The sequence below is a fragment of the Electrona antarctica genome (genome assembly GCF_951216825.1).
Source record: "Electrona antarctica genome assembly, chromosome: 9".
NCBI lineage: Eukaryota > Metazoa > Chordata > Actinopteri > Myctophiformes > Myctophidae > Electrona > Electrona antarctica.
This window is the reverse complement of record NC_136790.1, coordinates 40,242,073-40,258,203: the sequence shown is the minus strand read 5'-3', so window position 1 is coordinate 40,258,203 and position 16,131 is coordinate 40,242,073. Positions and strand designations below refer to the sequence as shown.

General features: G+C 40.8%; 1 protein-coding gene across 1 annotated transcript; it reads left to right on the top strand.

Moving 5' to 3' along the window:
- Positions 1 to 8,473: 8,473 nt before the first annotated feature.
- srsf3a (serine and arginine rich splicing factor 3a) lies at positions 8,474 to 15,312 on the top strand. Its single transcript, XM_079511126.1, has 7 exons — positions 8,474 to 8,593; positions 9,612 to 9,650; positions 10,393 to 10,603; positions 11,079 to 11,231; positions 14,297 to 14,335; positions 14,417 to 14,503; positions 14,588 to 15,312. Exons 2-7 carry the CDS (start codon positions 9,644 to 9,646, stop codon positions 14,613 to 14,615), a joined length of 525 nt encoding a protein of 174 aa, XP_079367252.1. The 5' UTR covers positions 8,474 to 8,593; positions 9,612 to 9,643; the 3' UTR covers positions 14,616 to 15,312.
- Positions 15,313 to 16,131: the final 819 nt, after the last annotated feature.

Genomic DNA, 16,131 nt, shown 5'->3' with positions numbered 1-16,131 from the left:
AGTAGTAGCCTGATCAGTTTGAGGCTGAACTGTGCACGTGTGTGTGTGTGTGTGTGTGTGTGTGTGTGTGTGTGTGTGTGTGTGCGTGCGTGCGTGCGTGCGTGCGTGCGTGCGCGCGTGCGTGCGTGTGGCTGTGCGGCTGTGTGTGTGTGTGTGTGTGTGTGTGCGTGCGTGCGTGCGTGCGTGCGTGCGTGCGTGCGTGCGTGCGTGCGTGCGTGCGTGCGTGCGTGTGGCTGTGCGGCCGTGTGTGTGTGTGTGTGTGTGTGTGTGTGTGTGTGTGTGTGTGTGTGTGTGTGTGTGTGTGTGTGTGTGTGTGTGTGTACTGAAACAATTGAGAGAGAGGATTTTAACCAAGCAACAGCAACCACTGGGCACGAAGACATGGGCAAGACTTCACAAATGGTCAATTGGAATCGCAGGTTGAGGAGCCTCTAGCGCCACCTATAGCTCCAAAGACACACTGCCCCTGGGTGGGGTTGAGGAGCCTCTAGCTCCACCTATAGCTCCAAAGACACACTGCCCCTGGGTGGGGCAGGTTGAGGAGCCTCTAGCTCCACCTATAGCTCCAAAGACACACTGCCCCTGGGTGGGGTTGAGGAGCCTCTAGCTCCACCTATAGCTCCAAAGACACACTGCCCCTGGGTGGGGTTGAGGAGCCTCTAGCGCCACCTATAGCTCCAAAGACACACTGCCCCTGGGTGGGGTTGAGGAGCCTCTAGCTCCACCTATAGCTCCAAAGACACACTGCCCCTGGGTGGGGTTGAGGAGCCTCTAGCTCCACCTATAGCTCCAAAGACACACTGCCCCTGGGTGGGTCACAGATGTGCAAAAGATTAATTGAAATGTTATTTCCCCCCGCAGCTCATGTCATGCAGGCTGCAACCATAGAGTATATAAAGGATAGAGACCGAACTGGAGCACTAGCCCCGCCCCAAGCTATTCATTTCGATGGAGTTGCTCAGTGGCGTTTTGAAGCACCCGGAAGACTGCCGGAAGTACCTCCTTTTGAGGTCCGGGGTGACGTAGGGAGTGATGGTCCTACGTGTTAAAGCCCAGCTGCACGGGGTTTCCTCGTCATGAATCCACGGGTCCGCCTGCAGTCTTTCCTCGTACCACTAGGGCCCAGAGCTTCAACGTTGAATAGCCTCACTGGCCCCTTGGCTGCAACTCATGACTGACGCAGCCCTGGGTAGGCCACCCACCCAGGCTGGCAAGACCTGCACTCAGAGAGCCCTTTTCTAGTTGTCCAACCGTTATGTAATGAACATGAATGGCGAGATGTCCTATAACAAGGTATATCATTACAATTGTGACGCATTGTCATGACATTCACCCAATCCAACAGATATTGCTAAGATTGTTTTCCCTTTTTTTTCTCACTGTATTATAGTTTAACTATTATAGTTTAACACATGCTTATGAATGATGTCGGTAAGAAACCCTAGGTTGTAATTGGTGTATGTGGACATATTTTATCTGGACTTGTCCTTAATATCTGTGGCACATTTTAGATTTTTACATAACATTATAATGCTCTTATTTTGATCAAAAGATTACTGAATGTCAGACTCCAGGTTTTCTTCAGAATTTGAATATGTATGACCCTGATTTATTATGACACTATAGCACATTAGGACATTACGTGGATGTACTCAAAACCAAAGATATGCACCCATGGTGGGGGTGAAGGGCTAGGGCTACCATTATTATAGGGCTAGCTCTTTATGTGTTTGTCTACTCATTTTGTATGTCAGTGGCAAAAATACAATTTTGACAAAAATTGACCCCTGGTAATCAAGAATCTCTTCATAAGCTAAATATGTCAGGAATTCACCAGTACAATTTTATGCTGTGCCGTTCAAGCTGATTGTTTGTACTTACATTTGGGACTATAAAGTGGTTATTTTCTGCCTTCATATCCACTTAAACCCTTTAGTCTTTGTAAAACAGACATGAGTTACATGGACGCTTCGTCTACACCAAACCTCTTCACCAAAAATAGCTGATCTACAAGCTCACAATGTGTTGTGATGCGTTGTGACTTGAGATGTAGATATAGACAATGGATAAGGTTCAAGTGGTTATAATGGTTTCTGCTGTAGACACAATTCCACACCCAGGGGAGGTGACTAGCTGCTTAATCACTAAACACTGGCGGTTAGCCAGCTGTTCTAGAATGGAACATGATGTACCTGTTAATTACAGCATAACGATGATAGCACATGTGATGTGGAAATGACTATTGTCTTTCAAGGCACCAATTAGACAGCAAGAGTCTTTGGCATGAGCCTCTTGCTATATTTATACACGTGTCGCTTTATTAATATTCAAACCAGCATTCACTGTATTATTCCTGTGATCTAAGTGCACAATCGTTATTGTGAACACGGACAACTCTCTCCCGAAGCTAAGAACCAAAGAACACATGGAAACCTCAGTCTCACATTCATTTTGGAGTGCTTTAGATTTTGTCTCTTCATGATGACATTGTCAACAGAGGCTTTGCTTGTTTCTAGCTGTAAGAGTTGTTTAAGTTCAAAAATCCATAACTGAACCTATGTGAATTTACTTTTGGGATCAGTTTTCTTTCTTTTACTTTAGAAACATGCAGTACCCATTTAATATATTGTGTTACATCATGCTGCTATCGTATTACATGTCTCCTGCGTGACTGCGTCAGCAACACATTGTTTGACACATGCTTTTGTGAACTATTAAACCTTTAGGTATTTACTATTTATGTGTCATCACAATGTCTTGTTTCTCATGAAATGTTTCAAAATAGAAGCTTTTACCTGAGTAGCAATCCCACTGAATGTTTTATTTTTGGAAAACGCTCACAAAACAGTAAAATCCTCAGTGTTCAACTCTATTACAAGTGTAATCAAATGGGCCGGGCCCTTTGTAACCATTTGGTTATAGTTACAAATGGATAAATAAACACTGAGGATGTTATTGTGTAGCTTAGTGTGCTGTAATCTTTAGAATGATAGAGACAACTGTAATGAGCGCACCAAAAACAACAATAAACAAACAGACAATTGAACATTTATGTGCAATATTTTCTGTTTGTCAACCAAATTCTATGAGGCAGTTCACAAGTCTGTGTCTGCCTGTGTGAAGGACTGTTGTAGTGCAGTGGTTCACAAACTAGCTCAAGACCCAAAATAGAAATGTAATTAATGTAAAAAAAGAAACGATCTAAAAGTTCACACCGGGTCGTAAGTAATTAACACATTGTGAGCTTGTAATATTTTCACAAATTTACTTTACTTTGATATTTTCACTACTACACATTTTTTTTAAATCATTTGAATTATTATTATTAGCCTATTTTAATTGTAGGGGGAAAAGGGATATTTATGACCCATAAAAATGTGTCTTCAAGCAACAAAAGGGTCCCGACCCATTGTTTGGGAAACAGCATTGAAGTGTAACCAGAAGCGCAAGGGAGAGTTCATTCAAGGATAGGTCTACAGTCATCAGGAAGTGAAACAGAACAGAATGTGCCGTACTAATCTGATTGAAAAACACTGCCCTGAGTGGATGCATAAAAAATATGTTTGGTTTAAGCAGCTAAAAAGAGAATCTTCAGACAGTGGGGGAGACTAAGAAAGCAAGCTGACAGTTCCTAAAAATGTGTTTTATTTACTAATGGCATAGGCCCTATGCCATTAGTAAATAAAACACATTTTTGCCATAGGGCAAGGGCTCTGGATGTTGCCGAGCAGTCGCTCTCACAAAATCATACACACTGTGACTAAAATAAAGCAGTGCAACATAATGCTCTTTGTTTGTGTTCGAGTCATCTATGTTATGTAGTAATCTCCTCATCCCTTTTATCCCTGAACTTTTGCCCTGTAGAACAAGACGTTCTGAACTCTTGTTCATGCCAAGCGTAGTCCAGCCCTAGTGTTCCAAAACAGTGTTCCAACACTTTGGGTAAATGTATGATTCATATTATTATTGTCCCCACCAGGCCGAAGGCATGGGGAGAGAGTATGTTTTGCACTCTGTCCCTGGTGGAGAGAGTATGTTTTGCACTCCGTCCGTGTGTGTGTGTGTGTGTGTGTGTGTGTGTGTGTGTGTGTGTGTGTGTGTGTGTGTGTGTGTGTGTGTGTGTGTCCGTGTGTGTGTGTGTCCGTCCTTCCGTCCGTCTGTTACCAGCTAATCTCCGGCACCGTTGGCCCGATCCATGCCAAACTTTGCACACACACTCCCTGGATGCCAACGATGAACCTCTGCCCCACATTTTCCAGAATGGCCTGTTATAGCGCCACCAGGAGGTCGACTTTTGTAAAACACATTGTTTTATATTACTCCTCCATATTTTGTCCAAAAATCCCGCAAATCGTTACACAGTATCTCTATAGTCATGTGATCAAGACATATCTGTCCGATATTGCATATTCCATCCTGATTGGCTAACAGTGACTTTCAAAATTTGCAGGATTGGCTCCATTTGAACAAAAAGCCTCAAATCATGAACGCAGCGTGCAATTTACGTGAAATCTTTCACAGACGTTCCTACTAGGCTGAGGAATAAATCCCACCTTTTCACATTGGCCTTTTATAGCGCCACCAACAGGTGGATTTTTGCAAAACACATTTTTGGAACAAAAGGCCTCAAATCATCCAATTGCCATCCAAGTCGTAAGAAGAAATTGTACCCTTTTCACATTGGCCTATTATAGCGCCACCAGGAGGCCACAACCTGACCTGCCCTGGTGGAGACCTGTGCCCCGAGGGGCACTTTTTCTAGTTAGTACTAGTATGATTATGGTTATGATTATTATTATGGTTATGATTATGATTATGGTTGTGGTTATGATTATGATTATGATTAGTAATTAGTAGTAGTAGTAGTTGCGACTGCAGGTTGCATTTACTATGAAAACGTGCATTTCCCGTCAGTCCGTCCGTCTGTTAGTCACTGCACGCCTCCATATATGGTCATGCCTTGTGACATCATCTCCATATATGGGCATATATGTAGTCAGTCGCGACGTAGACGACATGGCCAGGGGCCCTTCCCCATATATGGGAATGTCAATATACTGTATGTCCATATCACGCCTCCTATATGGTCACGCCTCGTGAGATCACGTGACATCATGGAGACCCTTAGATCTTGTGCATTTTTTGGTCAAAGACACTGAGCTCATCTAACCCTGGATAACCATACATGGAGAAGACTGGATCATCACCTAGATCTGCATATATGGAGCCAGCCAGCAACTCTACATCTGACCTCAAATTCCAAACTCTTATATCTCCATATGGAGCTGACCTGTTCTGACATTCCATATGTTGATCCTACCCCACCCGTCCTTCCTGTTCTGACATTCCATATGTTGATCTGATCTCACCAAATCCGGTACACTCAATACAGCGCGTCTTGAGCGCTGTATATGGCGAGACAGGCCAGTACAGAATGTATTCCAAATGTTGATCTGACCCCCCATGCCAAAGCACCAGCGCTCGCCCAGCAGTCTGCCGTCACCCAGGTGGATGCGTCCACGCGACCTCGCCCTCAGGGCGTCTTACTGGTAGTATGTTTGTTGTTATTGTTGTTGATGATGATTGATGATGATAGCATTTCACAAAATCACAATGAAACAAAATGAAACAACTGAAAGAAGGTAAAATGATTGTAGGCACTGCCTGTATAGTACCTGTATGAGAGAGTAGGCTACACTACATCTATGTGTGTGAGTGACATATAAACCCCTCTTGATTCTTGTGTGCTTTTTAGGTTAGGTTATTCATAATACTATGCAACAACAAAAGCACCTCTGTCCAAGATTATTGCTCTGCATTATGTTTTCAATTGTAGATGTGTGTGAGAATAGGGTTATAGTTCAGGGTACTCAGTCAGAGAAGTGGAAAGGCTGTCCTCATACATTTGCTATCACTTCTCATTTGTCTGTGGTTAAGAGGTTGGTGGTGTAGGCCCTACTCTGTTTTTTTACTGAACTAAAAGTAGCTATAACACAATAATGTAGAAAAATCTTACTTGAGTAAATGCACAAAAGTATTGGTTTCAAAATATAAATCCTGCTTAAAGTACTAAAGAAAAAACCCACATGTATCATTTTTTAAATTTTTAAATTAACGGTACTCGTACTAAGATCTACAAACTCAACACATAGTGATGTGATGGGTTGTGACTGTGAGCTTATAGATCTGCAATTTGATAGTGCAGTCTTTCACTTTTGCCCTGCCGTTTGGCACTATGGCACATGGCCCAACAAGCTGGTAAAACCCAGTCTCAAATACAATATGGCAGGGTGGGAAAAACAGTGAAAGGTTGTTGTAGGTTAGGTTAAGTGGGTTAGTTGTCCTTCTACAATAGATCACATAATACATCTGGTTACCCCTCAATACAAATTCATTTACATTATACAAAATATAGCAAAATGACTAAAATACAACAAAATACCTAAACCGACGCCCAGACAACATACTCAAGACTCCCACTGAATACCCACAGCCTGTGGATGTGTTTAACACAGGACCTGGAGGTCCTATGTGGAACGCCCTACCAACAGTCATTAAGATATGCGAATCCCTTGAGTCCTTCCGAACCGCTCTCAAAGGACAACTACGGACAGCTGCAATTCGAAACTGGCCCCCGTAAAATCTGAATCCCAACCCTAACCCACGCTTTTATGCCCTCACTGTAGGGCTCCATTTTCGTCACAGCTAAACCCCTTATCCCTAAACTTCTTTGCCTTTTTTTACGATTTTGAAAAACATTTTTTAATAGTTCAACTAGCCGACACATTGTGAGCTTATAGACTGGCTATTTTAACTATTCAAAAATGTTTTGCAAAATAGTAAAAAAAAAAAAAGGCAAAGAAGTTTAGGGATAAGGGGTTTAGTGGTGACGAAAATGGAGCCCAGTGTATGTTCCCCCCCCCCCCCCCCCCCCCCTTTTTACCTCCTCTATGATGATTTCCTGTTTTTGGCTATATAGTAGTGTATATTTGTACGTCTCGAAATGTTATGATGAATTGAACATGGTGGACCCCATTGTAAACAAGTGTAATGCTTTACAGCAGGGGTAAGCAACCAGGGGTTCGGGAGCTACCGCTCGCACGAGCCATTCAAGTAGATCCCGGAGTGAGCGGGTGTCAGACTGACACTGCCAGCCATCACTACCAATACACAGAATTTTGAATAGCTCGCAGTGATGGCCCCAGACATGTGTATCGAGTCATCAACTGCAGAGTTTGTTTGTTCTCTTGTTTGACAGCCTCTCACTCACTACTATACCTACACAGGCAAGCAGTCCGACTATGGAAAAATACATTTGTCTTAATATTTTGGCATTGATTATCAGTATTTATTCTTATTTAAACTATAGTGTTTGTGTGCACATGCATTGAGCCAGTCAAAAAGTGTTTTTTTAAACAGCCTATTTTAGTGGTAGATCATGGCTTACAATTGGGAATAAAATGGGCTCTTGGGCTTGAAAAGGTTGGTTACCACTGCTTTACAGTGTCGTCCACAGTTACCAGTTTTGTATTGAGTTGTGCTTGAGATACACTGTAATTCTCCAATCTGTTAATAAATACTTCAATCAATCAATCCCCATGTCAAAAACCTCTTAAAACCACCCCCCTACCCTTTACTGACACAGCTCCCCGTCACAAAACATCACACCTGCCCAACTCTGTAAATGGAAAATAAAATGTCACTAATTAAAATATCCCCCATATAATCACAATGAATTATCAAAGCATCAACATTCTGTGGCACCCCTGGACTTGCGCCATGGCATAAACTTTGAGGACCACTGACCTAGCAATCGTATTAGTTTGTGCTGGTCATTTCAATGCGAGAGCCAGCAAGTTCGTTCAACTTTGCAGATATAAATCATTATATTATAAAACCACAGTTCAGCCCTGTTTTAGGTATTTCAAACATTTTAGTACTTTTACATTTGGTATATTTTGATGGCAATACTTTTGAACTTTAACTCAAGTAACATTTTGAATACAGGCCTTGTACTTGTAACAGATTATTTGTATAGTGTGATATTTACTTTTACTTATAAGTAAACACATCTTAACTAAAATATCGGGGTACTTCTACAGGTACCGCCCCCCCCCCCCCTTTTTTCCCCTCACTGTATATGTTTCTTTTCCCTTTTTACCTCCATTATGATGAATTCCTGTACTGTTCTTTGTCTATATAGAAGTGTCTATTTGTACGTCTCTAAATGTTTTGATGAATTGAACATGGTGGACCCTGTTGTAAACAAGTGTAATGCTTAATTGGGTCGTCCACTCACAGTTAACAGCCTTTGTATTGAGTTTGTGCTTGAAATGTACTGTAATTCTGCAAACTGTTAATACAATTTTCAATCAATCAATCAATCATATGTCTATGCTTCTCCCACCACTGACTCTTGCTGTGCATTCACCTAGCGGAACACTGGGTGGCGCTGTGCGGTTGCATGTTGGCGTGTAATCCACCGGAACAAGCAGAAGAAGGTGATAATGGAAACGCAGACGCTTCTTCTTTCCCTCTCAAAGCAGACTCGCTAGTTTCAGGAGACGGACGGTTGGTTGGGTGTCCATTACAGGTAAGATATTTATATATTTGTAAATAAAACGTATGCCATGTTGCCTCTCTGAAACAGTTCAGGTTAGTTTAGTAGTACAGCCTGAGCCAACTTCTCTAGGGTAACGATATGTTAGCAGCGCTAATGGCTGTCGTTATATTACTGGAGTAGGCCTTGAACAACCACACCGTCTTAGCTACATCAGCTAATTTAGTTAGCTAATAGCTAATCGACATATACACCAGCAACATTGTTTAATGTTGTTTAATGTTTTTATACGTCTTGGCTGTCAAAGCGTATAACGATTAGCGTTAGTTTTATGGCATTTTATTGTAATTAATAGCAACATTAGCCTACCCAATGTTGACAACGTAGATTACATGGCAGCTACGCTAACACGTTTGTTGGCAACTAGCTTGATGGCTAACATACAGGTAGATGTTAAGTAACTGCAGCTTAAGTTAATGCATACATGTGTCGCTTCGAGTTCTAAGTTCGATTGTTTAGAGCTGTCTGTGGAAACCGACAAGTATTGTGCTGTTGGGAGAATCGGGCCTAGCTACTAGCTGAAACCAGACGTAGTGCTCCACGAAGCGAAGGAGAGCCTCGAGTCAATGTGGGGGATGGGCCTTCACCCGTATTCAGGCGTTGGTTTCGATTGTTGTGACCAAGAACGATTCCACTCGTTTACAAGGTTGATTGATTTAATACTATGACCAAGAACGATTCCACTCGTTTACAAGGTTGATTTAATTTAGTTTGCAAATAAATAAAAGGCACGGTGGCACATATTTATTTATTTTATATAACGGGATAACCCAAATAACCCCTTGGGTATTGTTTCTATTAAGTGTATTAAATTCATCGGGACATTTAAAGGCAAACAATATTCTACAGTAATCTAATTAATCATTGATGTGGGCATTTCCTTTCTTCATCTCTTCTGATATTGATTCACATACTGATTGTTCTGAGATTTCTTTCCATTGTCTTGCTGCAGCCTAATTGTCGTCCTTTTCCTCTTGTGTATAATTCACAGTACAACTCCAAGCGATACCCAGGTCAGCTGAAATGGGAGGTATGTTGATGTGTTAACAACTCTTTAAAAAAACTGTTTTGGTAGAGCCGGCTTTACATTCAATTGTTTCATTTTTACTTGATTCAATCCAAATTTCCTTCACGGGAAGGTCCTACAGTTAAACAGACATTTCACTTAAAATTTTTCACATTTTATTGTCACCCCAGACAGTTTTTTTAGTTGCTTGATTCAGTATTTGATATTCATTTCAGCTGACCCGCCCCCTTCCTATACAAACTCATGACTTCAAACTATTTTTTTTACCATTATATATTCATCAAAAACACCTGTCCTTTTTCTGGGGACTGATATTGTCCTAATACGTGAGTGGGCCGTGTTTTTCATTTACTGATTTAATGTATTTTTTACAATTGCTTTTAATGTTTTGGTCTCCTCCAGCCTCTTTTCCAAAAGAATCATTAAAAATAAATGAACGGGAAATGAAGAGACACATATTAGGACTATCAGTCACCAGAAAAAAGGAATCGATCATGGTTAAAATAGAGTTTGAAGTTATAATGGGTTTGTATAGGAAGGGGGCGGGCCAGCTACAATGAATATCAAATAACTAAATACTAATTGAGCAACTTGGAAACAGTCGCATAAGCCTGAGTAGACGATAAAATGGCATGAAAGTGACATCCCTTTAATATGCCCCTCTTATTAATTACCAGTACGGTGTTCTAATTTGCTATTTACATGTGTAAACTGCATTTCCTTTTTCCCCTTCTGTCTCCCCTAGATCCTGCCCTTAGTAGAGATTGTCCCCTTGACTGCAAAGTGTATGTTGGGAATTTAGGAAATAATGGGAATAAGACAGAGTTGGAGAGGTCATTTGGCTACTATGGTCCCCTGCGCAGCGTATGGGTTGCCCGGAATCCCCCAGGCTTCGCTTTTGTAGAGTTTGAGGATCCTAGAGATGCTACTGATGCTGTGAGAGAACTGGATGGAAGGTAAATCTTCTAAATATATTCCAGGTGTTCCTGTTGTGTGTCCCATTGATTTTTGCAGTGGTACTAAGTACACGTATCAATACTTACAGTGTTATTAACAATTTAGTGTTATTCAAAATTTACTTGGTAAAAGTACAAAAGTAATGGCATCAAAATATACTTAAAAGTACCTATTTTACAGGTTTCAAATGTATCCAAATCTTTTGAAAATGGCACATATCTACTTTGGTTATTTTTAAATGGCATAAGTAGGGCTGAAGTGGTTTTTGTTTGTTTTGTAATCTAAATCTACAAACTAGTTGGTAGTAACTAGCAACATTTTAGATGTGGAGTAAAAGTATAGAAAATTGGAAATGCTTCCGTAAAGTAAAAGCACCTCTAAATTGTCTTGTACTTAAGTAAATGCACTTAGTTACTATCCACCACTGGATTTTGCAGACTGCAACTAATGATGTTCCCGAACCCTTTTCCTTAGAACCATGTGTGGCTCCAGAGTGCGCGTTGAGTTGTCCAATGGTGAGAAACGCTCCAGAAGCCGTGGTCCACCTCCGTTTGGGAGTAGTAGTAGACGCCCCCGTGATGACCGCCGTGATGACCGTCGCCGCGGCAGTCCTCCTGTCAGACGCCGGTATGCTTTTTTATGCTAAAGATTCATGTTATTTGTCCTGTATTCAAATTTCAATTGGTCATAATGATATCAAATTCCCCTCACACTTTGTTAATTTTGTTTGAAATCAGTTGCAATATTGCTAAAACACAAAAACCCTGAGGGCATTAGATGTTTCACGCCCTCTTTTCTGAATGTATTTTGGGTATAGATGGTTTATTATCAATCAGCCTGCAAGAACGGGCAAAAAAAAATTACAAATCCAACAGGGCACAACACTTTCTACAATTGTTTTCATGGGTGAAAAAAAGTGACTGTTCATATAACTATACTTAATTAAACTAGAATATTTATTCTTTTAGCCTGCATACCGATATGAGTTCATGCAGTCAACCATCAAAGCTACGGTTGCTTTTATTTTCCAAGACTAGTCATTCTTGCCAAACATGAATGGGGAAATTAATATTTGGGTCACCGTAATGTGGCCCAGTTTAGATTTTCCAAGTAAATGCCTCCATAGCAGCTCCTTTGTGTACATAGATACATTTTTAAAAAGACATGCGTGGCCTACAAATGTAATCTTATTTCATAGGTTGACTGTAAATGACCAATATTGGGGCATGTGTATTAAAATGGAAATTCTCTTGAAATTGCATTAAGGGAACATCTATGGCAGTTAAAGCCCTTCATTCATCAAAACGTTATTAATTTGATTTGTAGGCTGTGAAGGATTTTTTATTTTTTAATTGCTGAGTTCAGATGGCATCTATATTAATAAAACTGAACCCCGTTACAGAGTCACCACCACGCTTCTCACCACCCCCAGTCAACTAGTCCTCTTTCAGCATCATGTGACTGCTGACCAGCGTGACCAAATCAGCTTGGCTGGTGCTGTCACATGACCCAGGCGCACCGCCAGTCGTCAGGTTCCACCAACCTATTGGTTCCTGCCCATGCAGTTCCCAGCATCCTCCTCCTCCTCCTCCAACCTTAACGCAATCGACAGCAGCCCATCTCCCATTATCGACCAATCAGCATCTTAACCTTTTCTGTTATGAACACAACTATCTACGGGAACAGCCCTTGGCTTACCTCCCAAAAAAGGCATGGAAAATCTACAACTACCTTTTCCAGCCAAGCAGGCAACTCCATATCTCCAACATTTGCGTCATGGGGCAAATCCTCTCTGCAATTCGACCTCCCTCACCATCAGTCTGCCTTCTTTGCGTCATTTCTATCTTGTCCAATTCCCCCAAAATAGTAAGTTGCTTTTATCCTGCTCTTTGTAGTTTGTGCTTTATCTAGTTGTCAGAGCTGCGTGATCATTTCCCCTCGGCAGTAGTGTAACTTACACTACTAAAGAAATTTTGGAGGTCCTTCGCATAGATATGTTACAAAATAAGTTACAAAACATAAATCCATGAGATCACAACTTGTGGTCAAGGAACTGCTGGCTGCCAATTTTTAACTACATAGAGGGAAAAATGACAGACAAACAATGTTTCAAACATGCGCATGAGTACATTTTCATGGCTCGACATTAAGCAAACAGTTTGAGCACTTTCTGGGAAAATTGTGCTGTTGAGCCAGAAAGTTCACTAGTTATGGTGTTAGTAAAAAGGGTAAATGATGACTTTTCTGCTCCCAAACTGCACATATTGACTGTGCTAGTCCGAAAAGAGTTAGTTTCATGTGGCCAGAGAATCTGAGATCCGTCTGGTGATTAAACATTTCATTTTGTAGTTTTTCAGCGCTATTAGTGTTCTGTTAATGTCCATTTCAGACATTAACCACTTCAGTATTTGGTAAACTTGACATATGCCTTTGTACTTGGTCTGCTATTTTTTTCCCTTTTTTACACCAAATCTCTTGCAGAAAAAATAAAATTTTACAAGCAATGAGATGCGTTATGCACTTGAGATTGGCTATTTTAGGCGAAGGTTCCTTCCCAGAATGGGGATGCTAGGGTTCAAGTGGTCAGAGGATCCCCTGGGGGTCCCGAAACCCCCTGTTTAAGACCCCTGAGGAAGAGATATAAAAAAAAAAGACTGCATTGAAGAACCAATGCGTCAATTACTTTAGGGCAGCCCTTAACTCTTCCAGCACCACGTTTAATATCAAGTTTTGGTCGCAAATTGCCACGCTTTTCTTAGAGCCACCAGCTGATTTGATGAACCGGAAGTAACAAGCAATCATTTCCGGGACACACTCTAGATACTTTCGTTTTCATCACAAGCGCTAATATGGTACCACAAGGTCACAGGTTTTTTTTATTGAGCTAAAACATGTTTTGTATGATCACCTCAATCTGAGCTTCAATTTCGAGAAACGGCACTAAAGATCGTTGCTAAAGATAGTATGGACGGAGGAAAAATAATTGTCACCAACGCGGAAGAGGATGTTAGTTGTTTTCAAAGCGGTGGATGTAGGTTAGTTGGCATCTGTTCTCGCCCATATATATATATATATATTTTTGGATTTAAACCGGTATCTGTAGGCGAAGAATGCCAGAGATCTCTGATTGTCGGACTACATGAGACTATTAAACTGCACACACCAGTAGCGGAATTTCAGACAGATGTTGGCTATTGAACATTTGAATAAAACTGCCCTTGGTTTGCATGGTATCCGTTTGGGACCAGTGTGAAGCAAATGGTTGTTTAATATGCCTCACGTTACAGGTAGGCTGGACATGCATGTCCTAAAGTGTCTAGCCAGAAGTGCAGGACAAAACAGTAGACTGACCCATCAGCAGTAGTTATTTTCCAGGCATATCTAAGAATCTTATCATCTGGGTTGCATTACACTACAGTTGTAGCTGGACAAAATCTATTATATATCGCACCAAATTTCATAGCAAGGTGGCAGCAGAATGAGAATTTCACAGCTTTTACTTATTCCATGCAATGTTTCATAACCTTTAACGTTGAACACAGATTTTGTATTTAACAGAAATAACATGCTGTAATCATGTTTGCGTAAGGATTCAAGGATCCCAGTGGGTTCATTAGTGTAGGAGGGGTGTGTTTGCCGCCGTCATCTGATGTACTCTTCTTTTTTGTTTTTTACCTCATCTAATACTTCAGATCACCAAGGAGGAGGAGCTTCAGCCGTAGTCGCAGCAGGTGAGCCTATACATTTCCCACTTTGCCTAAACACTGACTTGTGATCTTGTAGAGTTTATATTCATCTGCGTTTGTTTTCAGGTCCGTTTCAAGGGACAGGCGGAGAGATAGGTCTCTTTCCAAAGAGAGGAACCATAAACCCTCAAGATCTTTCTCGCGCTCAAGGAGGTGGGTGTCGGCATCCTGAATTTGTAGTATTACTGCCTTTGGTATGTTTTTATGGTACTGATCTTAATTTTACTACTTTTCCAGTCGTTCCAGGTCTAACGATCGGAAGTGAATTCATCAGAAGGTCCAGGCGCAGGATTATGTTTCGGTCGTGAAGGTTTTTATACAGTCCTGTTTTTCCTGTTCCTCAGCTTTTGAAGTGTCATCCACTTTGGACAAGATATACTGTAATGGCCATTGATCTATGGTCATATTTTCTTGTCAAATCCCATTGCAAGATTTGTTTTTTTTAAGTTTTCCCCCAACCCTCAACTTTTATTTTCTCTCTTCAAAATGTCAGCTAACTGAAAGTGAAGCGAATACTGTCTTGCCTTGCATGTCTTGAAGTGAAATACTGGGATTCAACTGTCAGTAGCTCAAGTTTTATTTTTGTTTTTTAGTTCCTGTAAAAGTCAACTTGCCATTTTTATTTTCTGGTTTTATGTGAGTCATTGTTGTCCCTTAAAACCCCTGATGTTTAACCATGTTTGAAGGTCATCCATATTTTTATGATAACGCATGACAAAAATCAGCAAAGCATACATTCACATCGTAGTATTCTTATTTAGATTATCTTTAGTTATCCCATATTTCGAGTTTTTGACAGTTCTAGTGCAAATGCAGTCGTGCTGTTGCTTGCCGGACTTTATTTGAGATTTTCCCATTAACATTGTTTGCATAAAGGGTGCTACTGCTATTCATTTTTAATTGGTTTGCTGAATATTGTGTCACAATGCTTGTTAAATAAATTTGTTCTAGGAAACCCTGCATTTCAGATTCCTTCAGTGTTTTAATCTCTGGGAAAGGTTTGACTACACAGTTGGTTAACTGAAGAAAAATGTTGTAAATGGTGCAATTTTGCAATGAGCTGTAATAATCAAACAAGTGATCCACTTGAACCACTCGAGTTCCTGCAAAAGTAGCCTATGGAAGTTGAGTAATTTCCAGGTTTTGATGATGTGCATGGAAAATATTTTGTTACAGACTTATCCCTATTTATTTTAAGAGCAGTGGTTCTCAGCCGCCTTCAGTCCTTTAGAAATGTGTAGATGCCCTCTACACTTATACTATACACTTATAACCCCCAAAACCGTGCACAGGGTTACAATTCAGAATAAATTGATCATACAAGCAGATTGATTTTATGGTTATGAGGTATATTTCATATAAACACAACCACATGCTACTGAGCCTCTTCACCGTACAATGTAAGTCGATGAACATTTTGCATTATACATTTGTATTTCTTGCCTGCCTTTGGAGTTTCATCATGGCAAGGTACAGCCCTTTAACCCCGTACTGCTCCTGTTAGGATGGGTACATGCAGAGGACAAAGAGTAGGTTCATGTGGATAATAAACATTGGGAAATAAATAAGTAGTAATCCTGTGACTGCATGGATTCCCACATTTCAAAAAGTATTTATTTAAAGACTTACGCCGCGGACAAAGCCAACTCGAGTCGTGACAACTCATGACAACACAAACAATATTTTAGACAAAACAAATAATTACAAAGAAGAAAAACAACAGTGTTGTAAGTTGTAACCTTCCGTTTTTTTCTTCTTTCTAATTATTATTTCGGCCCAAA